Consider the following 15,679-nt stretch of genomic DNA (forward strand, 5'->3'; position numbering starts at 1 on the left):
TCAGCCCAAATAAAAGCAAAATACTGCGGATGCTGGAAATCCAAAATAAAAACTGAAATTGCTGGAAATACTCAGCAGTTCTGATGAAAGGTCACAGAGCTGAAAGGTTAACCCTGCATCTCTCACCACAGATATTGCCAGACCTGTTGAGTACTTCCAGCACTTTGTTTTTATTTAGCCTCTCGGCCCAGTTACTCCTCTCATTGTTTCTTTAAAGGTGGAGAGCTGGGACATCCGGTCTCAAAACAGGCTGTAGGACTACACTTAAGAAGGAAATTAGGAGGGCGAAAAGGGGCCATGAGATTTCCCTGGCAGATAAGATAAAGGAGAATCCTAAAAGATTCTAGAAGTATATTAAGAGTCAAAGGGTAGCTAGGGAGAGTGTAGGTCCCCTTAAGGATCAGTGTGGCAATCTATGTGTGGAGCCACGGGAAGTGGGAGAGGTCTTAAATGAATATTTCTCATCCATATTTACCGTGGAGAAGGTCATGGAAGCTAATGAGTTCAAGGGAGTGAACACCGATATCCTGGAGCCTATCAACATTACAAAGGAGGAGGTGTTGGAGGTTTTGAAGTGCATTAAGGTGGATAAATCCCCAGGGCCTGACCAGGTGTATCTTAGGATGCTATGGGAAGCAAGGGAGGAGATTGCTGGGGCCCTGGCAGAGATTTTTGTATCATCGTTAGCCACGGGTGAGGTACTGGAAGACTGGAGGATAGCTAATATTGTGCCTTTATTTAAGAAGGGCAGCAGGGATAAGCCAGGGAACTACAGGCCGGTGAGCCTTAAATCAGTGGTGGGAAAATTATTGGAAGGGATTCTGAGAGACAGGATTTATATGCATCTGGAAAAGCATGGTCTGATTAGGGATAGTCAGCATGGCTTTGTACATGGGAAATCATGTCTCACGAATTTGATTGAGTTTTTCGAGGAGGTGACCAAGAGGATTGACGAGGGCAGGGCGATGGACGTTGTCTACATGGACTTTAGCAAGGCCTTTGACAAGGTCCCGCATGGTAGGCTAGTCCAGAAGGTTCGAACACATGGGATCCAGGGTGAGCTAGCAAATTGGATACAAAATTGGCTTGGTGATAGGAGACAGAGGATGGTAGTGGAGGGTTGTTTTTCAGATTGGAGGCCGGTGACCAGTGGTGTGCCCCAGGGATCAGTGCTGGGCCCTCTGTTGTTTGTCATATATATTAATGACTTGGATGTGAATGTAAGGGGCATGATTAGTAAGTTTGCAGATGACACCAAAATTGGTGGTATAGTGGACAGTGAAGAAGGTCGACTAAGGTTACAATAGGATATAGATCAACTGGAATTTAATGCAGACAAGTGTGAAGTGATGCATTTTGGGAAGTTAAACCAGGGCAGGACATATACAGTGAATGGCAGGGCCCTGGGGAGTGTTGTTGAGCAGAGAGACCTTGGGGTGCAACTACATAGTTCCCTGAAAGTGGCAACACAGGTAGACAGGGTGGTGAAGAAGCCGTATGGCATGCTTGCCTTCATTGGCCGAGGCACTGAGTACAAGGGTTGGGACGTCATGTTACAGTTGTACATAATGTTGGTTAGGCCGCATTTGGAGTACTGTGTGCAGTTCTGGTCGCTGCACTACAGGAAAGATGTGATTAAGCTAGAGAGGGTGCAGAAAAGATTCACAAGGACGTTGCCTGGTTTGGAGGGCTTGAGTTATGAAGAGAGATTGGATAGGCTGGGTCAGTTTTCCCTGGAGCGAAGGAGGCTGAGAGGGGACATGATAGAGGTATATAAAATTATGAGAGGCATAGATAAGGTAGATAGCCAGAGTCTGTTTCCCATGGTAGTGGTGACTAAAACTAGAGGGCATAGATTTAAGGTGAGAGGGAGGAGGTTTAAAGGGGATCAAAGGGGTAAATTTTTCACACAAAGAATAGTGGGTATCTGGAATGAGCTGCCTGAGGAGGTGGTGGAGGCAGGAGCAGTAGCGACATTTAAGAGGCAACTGGACAGGTACTTGAATGAGCAAGGCATAGAGGGATATGGAATTAATGCAGGCAGGTGGGATTAGTATATATAAGCATTATGGTCGACATGGACGCGGTGGGCCGAAGGGCCTGTTTCTATGCTGTACGACTCTATAAAACACATCCCACCCAGTTCATACTGAGAATCCCAGGGTGGAGAGCTGGGACATCCTGTCTCAAAACACATCCCACCCTGTTCATACTGAGAATCCCAGGGGAAGGACCAAGGCCCAGAGAATGGAACAAAACTAAGATGGAAAGAGGAGGGGAAAACAGGAGGCAAATGAAGGACACCAGTTTTAGAGCCTGTAGACTTCAGGAGGGGAAAACTGAGTTCAGTAGTTTCAGGATCCAGGGACAGAACAAGGAACAGATGGCGAGACAGGTGTGGACTCCAGCACAGTGAGGATGCAGGGAGAGGGTGATTGTGTAGGGCCGTGTATTAAGGGTATAGGAGGAACGAGAGAGGAAAGAACAGATGAGTCATTTGACAGGGGACTTTCTGACCCGCGGGGAATCCTGGGTAATTAATCCGCCATTGAAAGCTCCAATTGTTGAATGGATGATTATTTCTGTGTCATCCCGTGGAGATTGGGGCCGGACAGGCAATGAGCAAAATTATTAAATAAATTATACAGATATCCAAGTGCACTGACCATCAACTATGGTGTGAAGTATAATGGGACTTTTGTTCATCACCCACATTTGGACTCAGGAAGACGCAAACTGGACAGATAAACGGGAAATGAAATTCAACATAGTGAAATCGGAGCTGGTTCATTTTGGGAGGAGGAATAAGGAGGCCAGTCATTGGTTAGAATGTAAGAAATTAAATGGAGCAGAGGAAGAGAGAGATCTGGGAACAGAGTCACATAAATCACTAAAAGGAGCAACACAAGTCGATAAGAGAGCAAAGAAAGAGCTGATGTTCTTTTCTAGAGGAATACAATGTAACAGCAGGGAGGGAATGTTACATTTATAGAGAACCTCACTTAGAAGGACTGTGAGCTGTTCTGGTCTCCATATTAAAAAAGGATATTGAAGCACTGAAGAAAGTGCAGAATAGATTTACAAAGATGTCACCAGAGAGGATGCTACAATCCAGCAAGATTGAGCAGGCTGGGGCTCCTTTCTCTGGTAAAGAGAAGACTAGGAGGAGATCTGATAGAGGTCTTTAAAATTGTCAGTCAGTCAGAACAAGGGGGCAGCAATATAAGACAGACATTAACAGGTCAAATAGAGAACTTAGGAGGAATTTCTCTACTCAGAGAGTGGTGAGAATGTGGAACTCACTGCCACGTGGAGGGGTTGAAGCAGATAGCAATGATGGGTTTAAGGGGAGGCTCAATACATTTATGAGCGAGAAGGGAATAGAGGGATATGGGGAGCAGGGTGAGACAAAAGAATTAGATTGGAAGGAGGCTCATGTGGATTATAAACATCAGCACAGACTAGTGGGGCCGAAAGGCCTGTTTCTGGGCTGTAATTCTGTGTATGTACAGCAGGGGTGGATTAGTGTTTAAGTCTACAGGCCCAGGGGTGGATTAATGCTCGAGTTTACAGAACCAGGAAGTGGATTAATGCTAGAGTTTACAGGGCCCAGGGGGTGGATCAATGCTCGGGTTTACAGGGCCCAGGATTGGATTAATGCTCGGGTTTACAGAGCCAGGGGGTGGATTAATTCTGAGGTTTACAGGGCCCATGGGTTGGTTTAATGAAAGGTCTGGCTCTAAGTTTTAGACTACGCCCCCTAGTACTGGATTCCCCAACTGGTGGAAATCATTTCCCTCTATCTACCCTTTCAGTTCCAAGTAAAACTTTGATTAAAGCTCCCCTTGGGAGGGTGCAGGTCGGAGAAGCTGGGCTTGATCTGCTTGGAGCAACAGGGATTGTGGGGAGATCTGACAGAGACGTTCATAATTATGACAGTTTTTGATACGGGAGACAAAGAGAAGCTCTTCCCATTAGCTGACAGTATAAGACTAGGGGGCACAGATTAAGCTTTTGGCCAAGAGATACAGGAGGGATGTGAAGTAGTAGATATTTTTTTAAATGCAATGAGTGATAATGACCTGAAAATCTCTGCCTTTGAGGGCAGTGGAGATAATCCAAACGGCCTCGTTTCGTGTTGTACTGACTATGACTCATTTGTGTAATCTCTCCCTGTAATTTAAACCTTGCAGTCCTGTTATCATTCAGGTAAATCTACACTGCACTCCCTCCAAGCCCAATATATCCTTCCTAAGGTGTGGTGCCCAGAACTGAACACAATACTCCAGGTGTGGTCTAAGCAGGGCTTTGTGTATCTCAGTGCTTTTCCAGTCACACTGATACCTGAAATCTTTTCCCGCAGACAGAACAGACAAACCTTTTTCCTTCCACATTCAAAGGCCGATGATATTCAGGTCCTGATGAATCGAGTGACTCTGTCAGATATTGATGTGATGTTTGGCTTGCGATACCCGATCTGCCGATCCTCTGCTTCTAAGCCCCTGTAAAAAGAGTTTACAAAAGCCATCAATGTCAGTCCAGGACAGAAATTCACACCATTCTCTCCTCCTGCTTCCCGGCCCAGGATGCTGCACATGTGCCCTGCTGCATATTGTCCAGAGCGAGCCAACACACCATCCAGGATACACGTCTGCAGCTTCAGAAACCCCTGTCTATTCTCCTAACTATCGAATCTCTTACCACCATTGCTCTTTCAGTCTTCTTTGTGGCCCCCTGTGCAGCTGAGCCAATCGTGGCCTCATGGACTTGGCTCTGGCTGCACTCCCCAGATGAACCATCACTTTCATCAGTATTCGGAACTGAATACTGATTGGAGAGTGAGATGCACTCAGGGGTCTCCTGCATTCCTTCCTAACTGTCCGTTGGCCACCTATTGCCTCTCTCCCTACATACTCTCAAGTTGCATGGCGACCACATCTATAAACGTGCTAGCCACGAAGCTCTCAACCTCACGGATGAGCCACAATGCTCCTGCTCTGAAATCCGGAGCTCCAGCTGCTGTAACTGACGATACTTCCTGCACGGAAAGTGTCCTGGAATTCCCACATAGTACAGGATGCACACTCGGGAGGTCGGAGCAGCCCGGCCATTCCTCTAGTTATTAGATAATAAACCTCACCACTTAAAAATAAAATGGAAGACTCACCAGCTTCCCTTCTGTTTGGTGTCACTTAAATCTCGGGAAGCTCCCCCTTTATTCTGAAGAAAACGGGAATGTTTAATTTCCAGCTCCTTGGACTAACTTCCTAACTTTGGAGAAAGGGACACAAAGCTGCAATTCTTACCAGCCAATCAACTCACAGGCTTCCTGAATCGGTGCAAACGGGAGAAGAAACCGGGAAGCGGCGGCCAGGATGGGGGAGGCGCTACACCATCGCTTTAATGCTGCCCCCTCCCCACGGGGTCCTCGCTGCACGTCCGCCGGGCCCGGTGACTCTGATTCGGGGCCTGAGAGCCGCTGAGACTCGGTGCTCCTGCGGCTGCGATCGCCCCCACTCCGCTTCCGGGAGCCGCACCGCGCATGCACTGCGCGAACGAGCCGCATCCGGGGCGGGGCCTGGCCTGCGCCATGCGCTCCTTCCGCTGGAGACAGGCCGGATGCAGCCGCGCAGCATTCCGGGTAGTGTACACGAGTAATACTAAAAGAGGGGAGTTGATGTTTGATACTCACAGAAAATTCCAATGGAGTATCACAGTGAAAATATATTCAAGATGCCTTTGTTGAAAACGCAACCACTATGTGGTGCCCACTGGCACATGCGCAATGCCGCCTCATCGTCTGAAACGTCACTCTGCGACGTCACTGCCAGTATTAAAGATGGTGCTGCTCGAGTTGTCACAGAAATATGACTTTAATCCCCGGGCGGGGGGGAGTGCTCCCGGGTCCACCCCGGCCGGAAAATGCAGTGTAAGTGGCAAACTCCGGGGAGGAACACCAAGAGCTGGGAACTCTCAGCGAGCGTCTGTAAATGAAAAGGATTAAGAAGGATGGTACCAGATCTCTGGAGAATATTGACAGAATGGTGCAATGGGCAAATACATGGCAGATGAGATTTAATGCTGAGAAGTATAAAATAATGCATTTTGGAGGGCAGAAGGAGGACAGGTGACACAGAATAAATAGTACAATTTTAAACAGAGTGTAGGATCAGAGAGACCAGGGGGTGCGTGTACACAAATCTTTGAAAGTGGCAGGACAAATGAATAAAGCTGTTTTAAAAAGCAGACCAGATCATTGCTTTATACATAGAAGCCAAGAGTACAGAGGCAAGAAGATTCTGCTAAACCTTGATAAATCACTAGTTAGATCTCAGCTGGAGTATTGTGCCTGGTTCCGGGCACCAGACTTTAGAAAAGAATCAAGGCCTTGGAGAGGGTGCAGAGGAGGTTTACTGGAATGATACCAGAGATGAGGGGTTTCAGTTCTCTGGAGAAACTGGGATTATCCTCCTGAGAGCAAAGAAGGTTAAGGGGACATTTAATAGATGTGTTCAAAATGATGAGGGATTTTCATTGAGTAGAGAGGGAGACATTGTTTCCACTGGCAGGAGGGTCAGTAACCAGAGGACAGAGATTTAAAATAATTTTTAGTTTAGTTTAGTTTAGAGATACAGCACTGAAACAGGCCCACCGAGTCTGTGCCGACCATCAACCACCCATTTATACTAATCCTACACGAATTCCATATTCCTACCACATTTCCCTACCACCTACCTATTGACCAGTAAATAATTGACCAATAAAGCCAGCAGCAGAGTTGTTCTGATCCAGAATGCACTGCCTGAAAAGGTGGAGGACGCAGACTCAATAATAACTTTGAAAAGGAAATAGGGGGGAAAGTTTCCAAGGGTATGGGGAAAGTGTGTGTGTGTGGTGGGGGTGGGGGTGGGTGAGACAAGTTGGATAGTTCTTTCAGAGAGCCAGCACAGACATGATGGACTGAATGGCCTCCTTCTCGGCTGTATAATTAAATGAAATGGGGACAATCAGGGAGCATCTGCATAAGAAGGAGAAATGGAGAGTGGTCAGTGAGAGCCCATCACCAGAACTGGGAGATGTTACAATGGACAGGGAGGGTCAGAGTGTCAGAGGAGGGGGAGAGAGCACGTGCACACTGACAGAGTCAGCATCTTCAGGGGAGGAGAGAGAGGGGAACAGTGAGTGTGGAAATGAACCCAGTCAGACTCAGCTGTTACACTCACAGAAGCAGCAAGGATGAAAAATGAAGTGAACTGGAGCAGTTATGATCTATAAAAAATGAACTGATGAGTTAAACTCCAAAACATGGACACATTGCAGCAGACAAGATTGGGTAGGGGTCAGGTGACTCCTCTCCTGTAATACAAAATACATCTGGGCTGTTGGAGACCAAAACCCATCATCACATCTGGTCCAGCGCTGGGAAGACATTAAAATGGGAAACAGGCAATTCAAAGCAAAGTGGCTCCTATCTTCAACAATTGAGTTATCAAAGACCCTGGCAGAGAGGGAGACTGTGGATTCAAAACCAAAATAATAGGTGTGGGAGAAGTTTTGCTGAGCTTTGCTAATTGTTACGTAACTTTGTAGAAACAGCAAAACAGGACGCAGCTTGTAGCTAATCTAACCACAATCATAAAATGTAGACAGAGCAGCTAACCACAATCAGATGTTACGGCCAGATATGGTATCCGAAGTGTGTACGTTGAATAAGGAACAATAGCTTGTTATGCTCGAACTAACGCTTTACTGACCTCGGACTTTGCAAAGGGCACAGAGCTGGAGACAGTCTTGTGGGTGTCTTGTGGTTTATACTTAATTGTGAAACTGATAGCTCTGCCTCTGTTATACTATATAAACAATCGTGATCTGTAGCTCTTTGGAGTAGCACTGGACTGCCTTTAGGTAAGGTGTGCACCCCATGATATCATGCAATAAATCATGCAACGTCTGAGTCCGGAGAATTTGTTCAACAATTGGGCAAAATCTGGATTTTCTCCAACAATTTGACGTAGTCGGCAGGATCCCTTTTGTACGGGATCCTAAACGAATCTAAGTAGAAAATCCAGTAAATTTAGTGAATCTGGCGTAGTCGGCTGGGCCAAGTAGCTGATCCGAACCTGAGTACACGAGCTGATCTCGCACTGGGTGGAGAAAGATGCTGTGTGACAAGATGGAGGGACAGGGACGACTAGGGCAATAACTAATTAATATCAAATTGACCCGACAGGCACGTGATCGTTGCTCCTGAGTACACGAGCTGATCTGGCCCTAGAGAAAGAGGCAGGTGACAAGACGGAGAACGAAAGATCGTTGACCTGAGGAGACAGGGAGGGCCGGTTAGCTGACCTTGAGAATTTAACATTAACTGCGCCTGTTCGTCTCCTTGTGTGTGGTTCGTCTTTTGTTTGTGTTAATGTTGTTTACTCCATAGAAAAGAACTCGTAAAATTAGAAGGTTCTGAGAAAGTAGGAGGAGTAGAAGGAAGAATGGACTCAACGGCTTCCAAGAGGGAAGGGTCGCCCCCGGGGACGAGTAATCCATGTCCTCTGGAGAAAGGCGACCCACGACCGTTTGCCCCCTCAAAAGGAACGAAGAAACGTCGCGGTAAAATCGTTCAATTTAAGACAAAGGTAGGAAACCCCCTGGTGCCTCCAGGGTCACCGGCCGACATTGTATGGAAAGAAACAGGCAATAGTAGATATGTTATTCCTTTCACCTCCGATCTATACGAGTGGTCCCACGGCAACTGGCTGAGGTCCGCGGCATGCTCCACGATGCCCCTGATCCACTCAAACGCCCGACACCATTTTATAATTGGCTAGTATAAATTTGCAGTATTTACGATTGTTTGCCACAAGATGTCCAACTTTGTAAGAGTTAGAGTCCCCAGAAGTTTGAGGGAGGTTCGAGTCCCCCTCAGGGTTCGAGGCCCCATCTGGTGATTTAATCCAATTCCAGTCTCAGGCCGAAAAGGCTGAGTACAGTCGCAGTAGGGCTGAGAGGGAAGCGAACAAGGCAAAGAACATGAATGTTTTAGTAAAATTTCAAATGTGTAAAAACAAGTTACTGTGTCGTTGATTCGAATGTGTGATTGTTGGAAGCGTCCACGAATGAATTGAATGTCTGGGATGTACAGCTTGTGTTCTGTACAGCTTGTGTTCTGTAGAACTGACTGTCGTTAACTCTTTGTTGTCTGGCTTTAATGTTGAAAAATGAGTCTATTAAGTTGTTTGGAATTGAATGAGTGTGAAAAGTGATTGTTGAGTGTGTTCATTTCTATTTAGTGTTGTGCACCCAGGAATGGGACATAAAATTGAATTATATTTTAAGTTAAAATTTTATTTTGATTTTAAAAGTTGGTTTTGCAACTGTGAAAAGGCAATGAACAATTTTCTAAGAGATAAGCTTCAGCCTTGAAGGTCTGAAGATGTTTGGCAGAAATCCAATTTGAAGTTTACAACTCCTGCTTTAATTGGAGTTCCAGTTTAAAATCTGTTCCAGTTTTTTTGGAGTTTAAATTAAAGACATGTTTTACTGACTGTTTTAAGTAACAAATATCAGGAATTGGATATTGGTTTAAGGGAGAGAAGGATAAAAAAAGGAGATAATGGGAAAGATTAAAGTTTGTGTAAGGACCTAGTGTTATGTCTTTTGGTATAAGAATGCTAAATAACTTTTTCTTTAGTTTTTGGTCTTATTACAGTCATTTGAAAAGGCACCTGAAGAAAGAAAATGACGTAATTTACCTATCTTTTGAAATAAACACGTGCTATTCTATTCTGTGTGTAGTTAATAAGTATTATAAGTTAATAAGACTGAATTGAATTAATACTGTTAAGGTTAATTGACCTGTTTAAGTTGAAGAACTGGAAATTTCATTGGTGCCACATGTTTTGGAGGAGTCTTAAGTTCCAGACAGAAGACTTGTTCATATAACATTGGCAGTTTTGATTTTTAAATATTTATTGCAGTGAATTGGAATTTGGAATCAATTGGAGTTTAATCTAAAATGCTGTCTTTCCTGATGGAGATGGTTTCCTTTGAAGTTGAAAACGTTACACATGATTTTGTTGTTTTTAAACCCTAAGGATACCAAAAGGATTGAAAAAAAATAATTTAAAATGGAGAGTAGTTCTTTTCGATCAGAAAAAAAAAGGTTTCGTAAAGTGACGAAGCTGAGAATGTTTTGCTCCGCCCCCTTGGAGACAAACAAAGAACTTAACCCGCTGCAGTTTTTTTGCATTGCTGAGAGTCAAATTTATACATATTGAACATTGTTAAATTTTACATTTCTAAATTGGCAGATAGAATTGGACAAATTAACCCATTGGGCTCAGGGGCAGAGCCACAATGGATTCTTTTTAAGCAGGTGACGGCAGGCTCCAAGGCCACATGAGAACTGATGCCACAACAAGAGATCCAGCAGCTTTGAAAATTTAAGAACTTAATTGCAGACATCAAATATCATAGCATCTTTATCAATGAGACAAAATGCTTGAGAAGGAAAGATAGTTGCAAGCATTTCTGTCCTTAACGTACAAAAAGTACAACCAAGTCTGGGCATAAGAAATTGGAATCAATAAACAAAATTTAATTGATATGGGTGGTTATTTAAAGCACTCAAAGGGAAATTTATCTGATATTTAAGAGGACAATCAAAGTTTTAGAAAATAACAAATCAGTGGTTTACTGTGTTGGACATTAGCAATGGGTTCTGGTCCATACCGTTGGCACAAGAGTGTCAATATAAATTTGCGTTTACGTTCAAGGGACAACAGTACATCTGGATGTGTCTCTCCCAGGGATTTTATAATAATCCATCAATATTCCACCTTCCTTCAGAAGGTTAGAGTGAATGTTAAGCTGAAAATGGCACCGATAATGAAGGAAAAGGTTTCTTATTTGGGAATAGTAATAACACAGGGAAAGCATGAGACAGAGCAAAAGTGAGTGCAGACAATCCTCGAACTCACCCTAGCGCAAGATATTAAAGCTCTAAGATAAAAAAAGGACAGTTCCTATTTCAGGTTGTGAGATTAAACAGACAAAAAGCGCCAACCCCCACAGTTACCCCCACATCCGAATTACCGACGAGTAAGGTTACGACCCAACAGCCACAAGTGACTGGTCTCCCTTGCCCGGTCTTGACTACAGGACCAGAAAATGGACTTGCAATAATAAAAACTAATAAAATTGTATATGATAATATAAAGCTTGAGTTGGTACCGGTAATATTGATTTTCTCAGATATCCAGCTACCTGACTTGTGCCCTGAGAAGACCCGAGAGTTGTACAAGGTATTACTGTAACAATTGTTGAGACAGGAATTTGGTAATGAGAAAATGATAAATAGATTACATAAAATACAATGATATTTTACCCTATGTTATGGAAATTGGAAAAGAGGTAATTGGAACAACATTGTCCATTGTCTAAGTGTAGTCTGGAAAACCAGGTGGTCATATGTCCTCATCCTAAATATAAAACGGCAGAATCAAAATGTGGATTTAATACCACTGTAAATTGCACCATGGAAACTAGGAAAGCATTGTCAGGACTAACCCATGTGGCCTATATGGGAAAGGGGAGATATTGCTTCAACACCACAGCGAAGGAGTACCAGTATGGACATAAACGGACTTGTCCGGTGAGCAACAGTACATTTTGGTTCAACCCACAAATACCAACCCGAGTAGGGAAGATGGAGTTGGTACAGATACAAAAACAAAAGACAGAAACGATAACTGTGACAGAAAGTATTAAGGAGGATTTGACAAATTACCTCCAAGAATATGAATATACTATTCAGCCATTGCCCACACACTTGGGTAAAGAGAGACAGCAGCTAGAAGTCATTGCTGTAGTGTACTACAATCTGGAACAACAGTCGCAGATGCTACAAGATGAGATTAACAAGATAAATGATTCTGCCTGGCAGGAGGCCTTATGGAACTGGGGGTCAGACGTGCAGATACACCCCTGGTTTAGAATGATCTCCCATGTCCTGATAGTGGTTTTGGGTATCATGGCATTAGATGTGACATACTTAATTTGGCAACTTAAGAAATTAATTAGGCAATGCAAGAGGATGTATGAACACAGGTTGGACAGCTACCCGAAAAGCAATTAGTGTTCAAACTTGCTCTGTAAAAGGAGGGACAATTAGTTATGCCATAAAAGGGGTAATTGTGTAACCTTTTCATGTATACTTAAAGTGAGCAAATGAATGATCAATGTACTTTATGAAATTGTATTATGGTTGTACAATCGATTATGTAACAGTGATGTTTAAATGAATTTGTAATTGTACAAGTGTACCACCTTTTATGTTGTAAGCAAGTAAACGAAGCCCCTGAAAAATTTATGCCTTCACAGAGTTCCCGCTGCCCCCTTGTGATATAAGCAGGCAACGTATTGAGTGTGACCCCTCCGGGTGTTGAAGGCTGTTTCTAGACAATAGAGACCATTAAAGGCACCTAGGTGGGATCAAAGGAAGGATTCTTAAAAGGGTTTTGAAGAATCAAAGGGGGGACTGTGAGAACGGAATTTAAGAATTTTAACAGAGTTTTATGGGGACATTTAAGATGAAATTAATCAATCATGTATTGCTAGCTTGACCTTGCAGCTGGTACAGCGCAATGACATTATGCTTCAACAAATACTTTAGGCCCCATATCCCTCCCCTTTTTCTTATGATGATGTTGTGTTATCATGGTATGATAAAAGGAGGGATTGTGGGAGAAGTTTTGCTGAGCTTTGCTAATTGTTACGTAACTTTGTAGAAACAGCAAAACAGGACGCAGCTTGTAGCTAATCTAACCACAATCAACGGTCATAAAATGTAGACAGAGCAGCTAACCACAATCAGACGTTACGGACAGATGTGGTATCCGAAGTGTGTACGTTGAATAAGGAACAATAGCTTGTTATGCTCGAACTAACGCTTTACTGACCTCGGACTTTGCAAAGGGCACAGAGCTGTAGACAGTCTTGTGGGTGTCTTGTGGTTTATACTTAATTGTGAAACTGTTAGCTCTGCCTCTGTTATACTATATAAACAATCGTGATCTGTAGCTCTTTGGAGTAGCACTGGACTGCCTTTAGGTAAGATGTGCACCCCATGATATCATGCAATAAAGTGTTTATTCTCAATATCTGAGTCCGGAGAATTTGTTCAACAATTGGGCATAATCTGGATTTTCTCCAACAATTGGTGTGACCTGACACCACGGTATCATGATGAGCCATCTTCAAACCCCATTTTTAACAATGGTGCACGTTTAAACACATTGTATAAACCCTGCAGGGGAGAGTATTCTTTGGTCACATGAATTCAACCAAGCTGATAAGACTTTTTCTTCAAGAGAGAGCGACTGAAGGCCATACTTCCAGCCAGAGAAGCTGTGAGGCTGACCAAAGGTGCCCTGTCTGCAAAAACAGTTTCAAACCATCTTTAAACAACTGAGGCAGAGAGAAATTGCAAGGTGACTTTGAATTACCCACCAGCGGAAGGAAACCAGAAGTCTGCAACACTTCAGCAAGTTCAAGACGACAAACATCCAGGCCTGCATCTTTGAAAAGACTTTCCTCCCGAGATGATTCAACAGATTTTTGCAAACCACCAAACTCTTACATTACTTGGGACTTTAACTGTATCTGATCTTTTCCTTTCTATCTATCAATCCTTATGTGTGAATGCAAGTGGGTGAGGGTTGCGAACAATTCAGTTATTGTGGAAAAAATAGTTTTCTTTCTTTCTTTAAACCTACAAGAAAACCTGTTGTTGGTTTGTTTATTTGACCCTCAAAATACTTAGGGGCTGAAACGCCGGTTCAACAAAAACACTATCTGTGGTCAATTCGGAGGTGAAAAGTGGAAGCCAGTCACCCCATTTCCTACCTGTCCATAACAGGGGACTGAGTGTAATGTATCCAGGTTTACTGACGATACAGAGTTAGGTGGGAAGGTAAGCAGTCAGGAGGACACAAACAGAGGGATAGAGACAGGTTGGGAGAGTGGGCAAGAACATAACAGATGGAATACAATGTGATGAAGTGTGAAATCATCCACTTTCATAGGAAAAATAAATAAATCAGCTTTTTTATGAATGGTGAGAGACTGAGAAATGTTTACATTCAGAGGGACCAACCTAGTACAGGAATCACAGAAAGTTAACATGCAGGTACAGCTAGCAATTAGGAAAGCGAAAGGTATGTTACCTTTAGTTATGAAGGGATTGGGGAAATAAGAATAAAGAAATGTAACTACAATTAGTCAGGACATTGGTGAGGCTACATCTGGAGAACTGTGTGCAGTTTTTGTCTCCTTACCTAGGGTGAGACATACTCATCCTTGAGGGAATGTAACGTAGGTTCACTAGTCTGGGTCCTGGGATGAGGCGACTGTTCTATTTATTCACAGAATGTGGGTGTTGTTGGAAAGGCCAATATTTATTGTTCATCCCTAATTGCCCTTGAGAAGGTGGTGATGAGTCATCTCCTTGAATATAACTGAGTGACTTGCTAGGCCATTTCATAGGGCAGTTAAGAGTCAACCACATTTCTGTGGGTCTGGAGTCACATATAGGCCAGATCAGGTAAGGATGGCAGATTTCCTTCCCTAATGGAAATTAGTGAACCCGGTGGGTTTTTCGGACAATCCGGTAGCTTCATGGTCACCATTACTGAGACTAGCTATTTTTAATCTCAGATTTATTTAATTGATTGAGTTGTAATTCCTAAACTGCTGTGGTGGGATTTGAATTCATGTCTCTGCATCATTAGTCCAGTAACATAACAAATACGCTACAGCACGCCCACTAGGCAACATCTCGTCCTAGGAGGAGACACTGGAGTTTCCTGGAGTTTAGAAGAATGAGAGGTCATCTGCCTGCAACATAATAAATTCTTAAGGGACTTGTCAGGGTAGATGCTGAGAAAATGTTTCCCCTGTCTGGGGAATCTAGAACACTGGGTCACAATCTCAGGATAAGGGGTCGGTCATTTAGGACTAAAATGAGGAGAAATTTCTTCACTGAAAGGGTTGTGAATCTTTGGAATTGTCTACCCCAGGGAGCTGTGGATGCTCAGTCATTGAGTATATTTAAGACAGAGATTGATAGATTTTTGGGTACTGAGTGAATTAAGGGATATGGGGATAGTGCGGGAAGGTGGAGTTGAGGTAGAAGATCAGCCATGATCTTGGTGAATGGCAGAGCAGGCTCGAAGGGCCAAATGGCCTCCTCCAGCTCCTATTTCTTATGTTCATTAAACCTCAGTCTGGTTCCTCTCAAGCTGCTGAGTGAGTGAATTAAATCTTTCTTGACAAATCACCAAGATACCAGACTACAAGTCATGCCCAAAACATCATTTATTGGTTACAAATCACAACTTAGTTAAATCTGGGCACACAGACACTTTATAGACATGTATAAACACAGAGAAATATAATCCGAGTTATGCAGCAGTTCAGCACGAATAGGGAGAGTATTTCACAAAAACAAGTAACAAATGCAAGGGTGAGAGTGGCCAAAGACCAAAAGGTCTGAAAATTAGTGGCTGAAGACAAGAAAATCTGTTCTTTTTTTGACAAAGAGTCCTGTAATTATAGCACTGTTAATTAAACAAACTGGTTGAGTAATGGTAATTTTGTACAATTTTGCATCTGTAATGAATAA

The 15,679-nt window shown here is 43.4% G+C and overlaps 1 protein-coding gene across 1 annotated transcript in view; it reads right to left on the reverse strand.

Moving 5' to 3' along the window:
* Nucleotides 1-15,679, reverse strand: part of LOC137348699 (uncharacterized) — a 146,794-nt gene that overhangs the window by 28,943 nt on the left and 102,172 nt on the right. Inside the window, 4 exon segments of the mRNA XM_068013955.1 lie at nt 4,702-4,827; nt 4,975-5,038; nt 5,307-5,660; nt 6,736-6,802. Coding sequence (XP_067870056.1) covers nt 4,702-4,827; nt 4,975-5,038; nt 5,307-5,660; nt 6,736-6,802 — 611 coding nt within the window.

The sequence above is a fragment of the Heterodontus francisci genome, chromosome 34, assembly GCF_036365525.1.
Source record: "Heterodontus francisci isolate sHetFra1 chromosome 34, sHetFra1.hap1, whole genome shotgun sequence".
NCBI lineage: Eukaryota > Metazoa > Chordata > Chondrichthyes > Heterodontiformes > Heterodontidae > Heterodontus > Heterodontus francisci.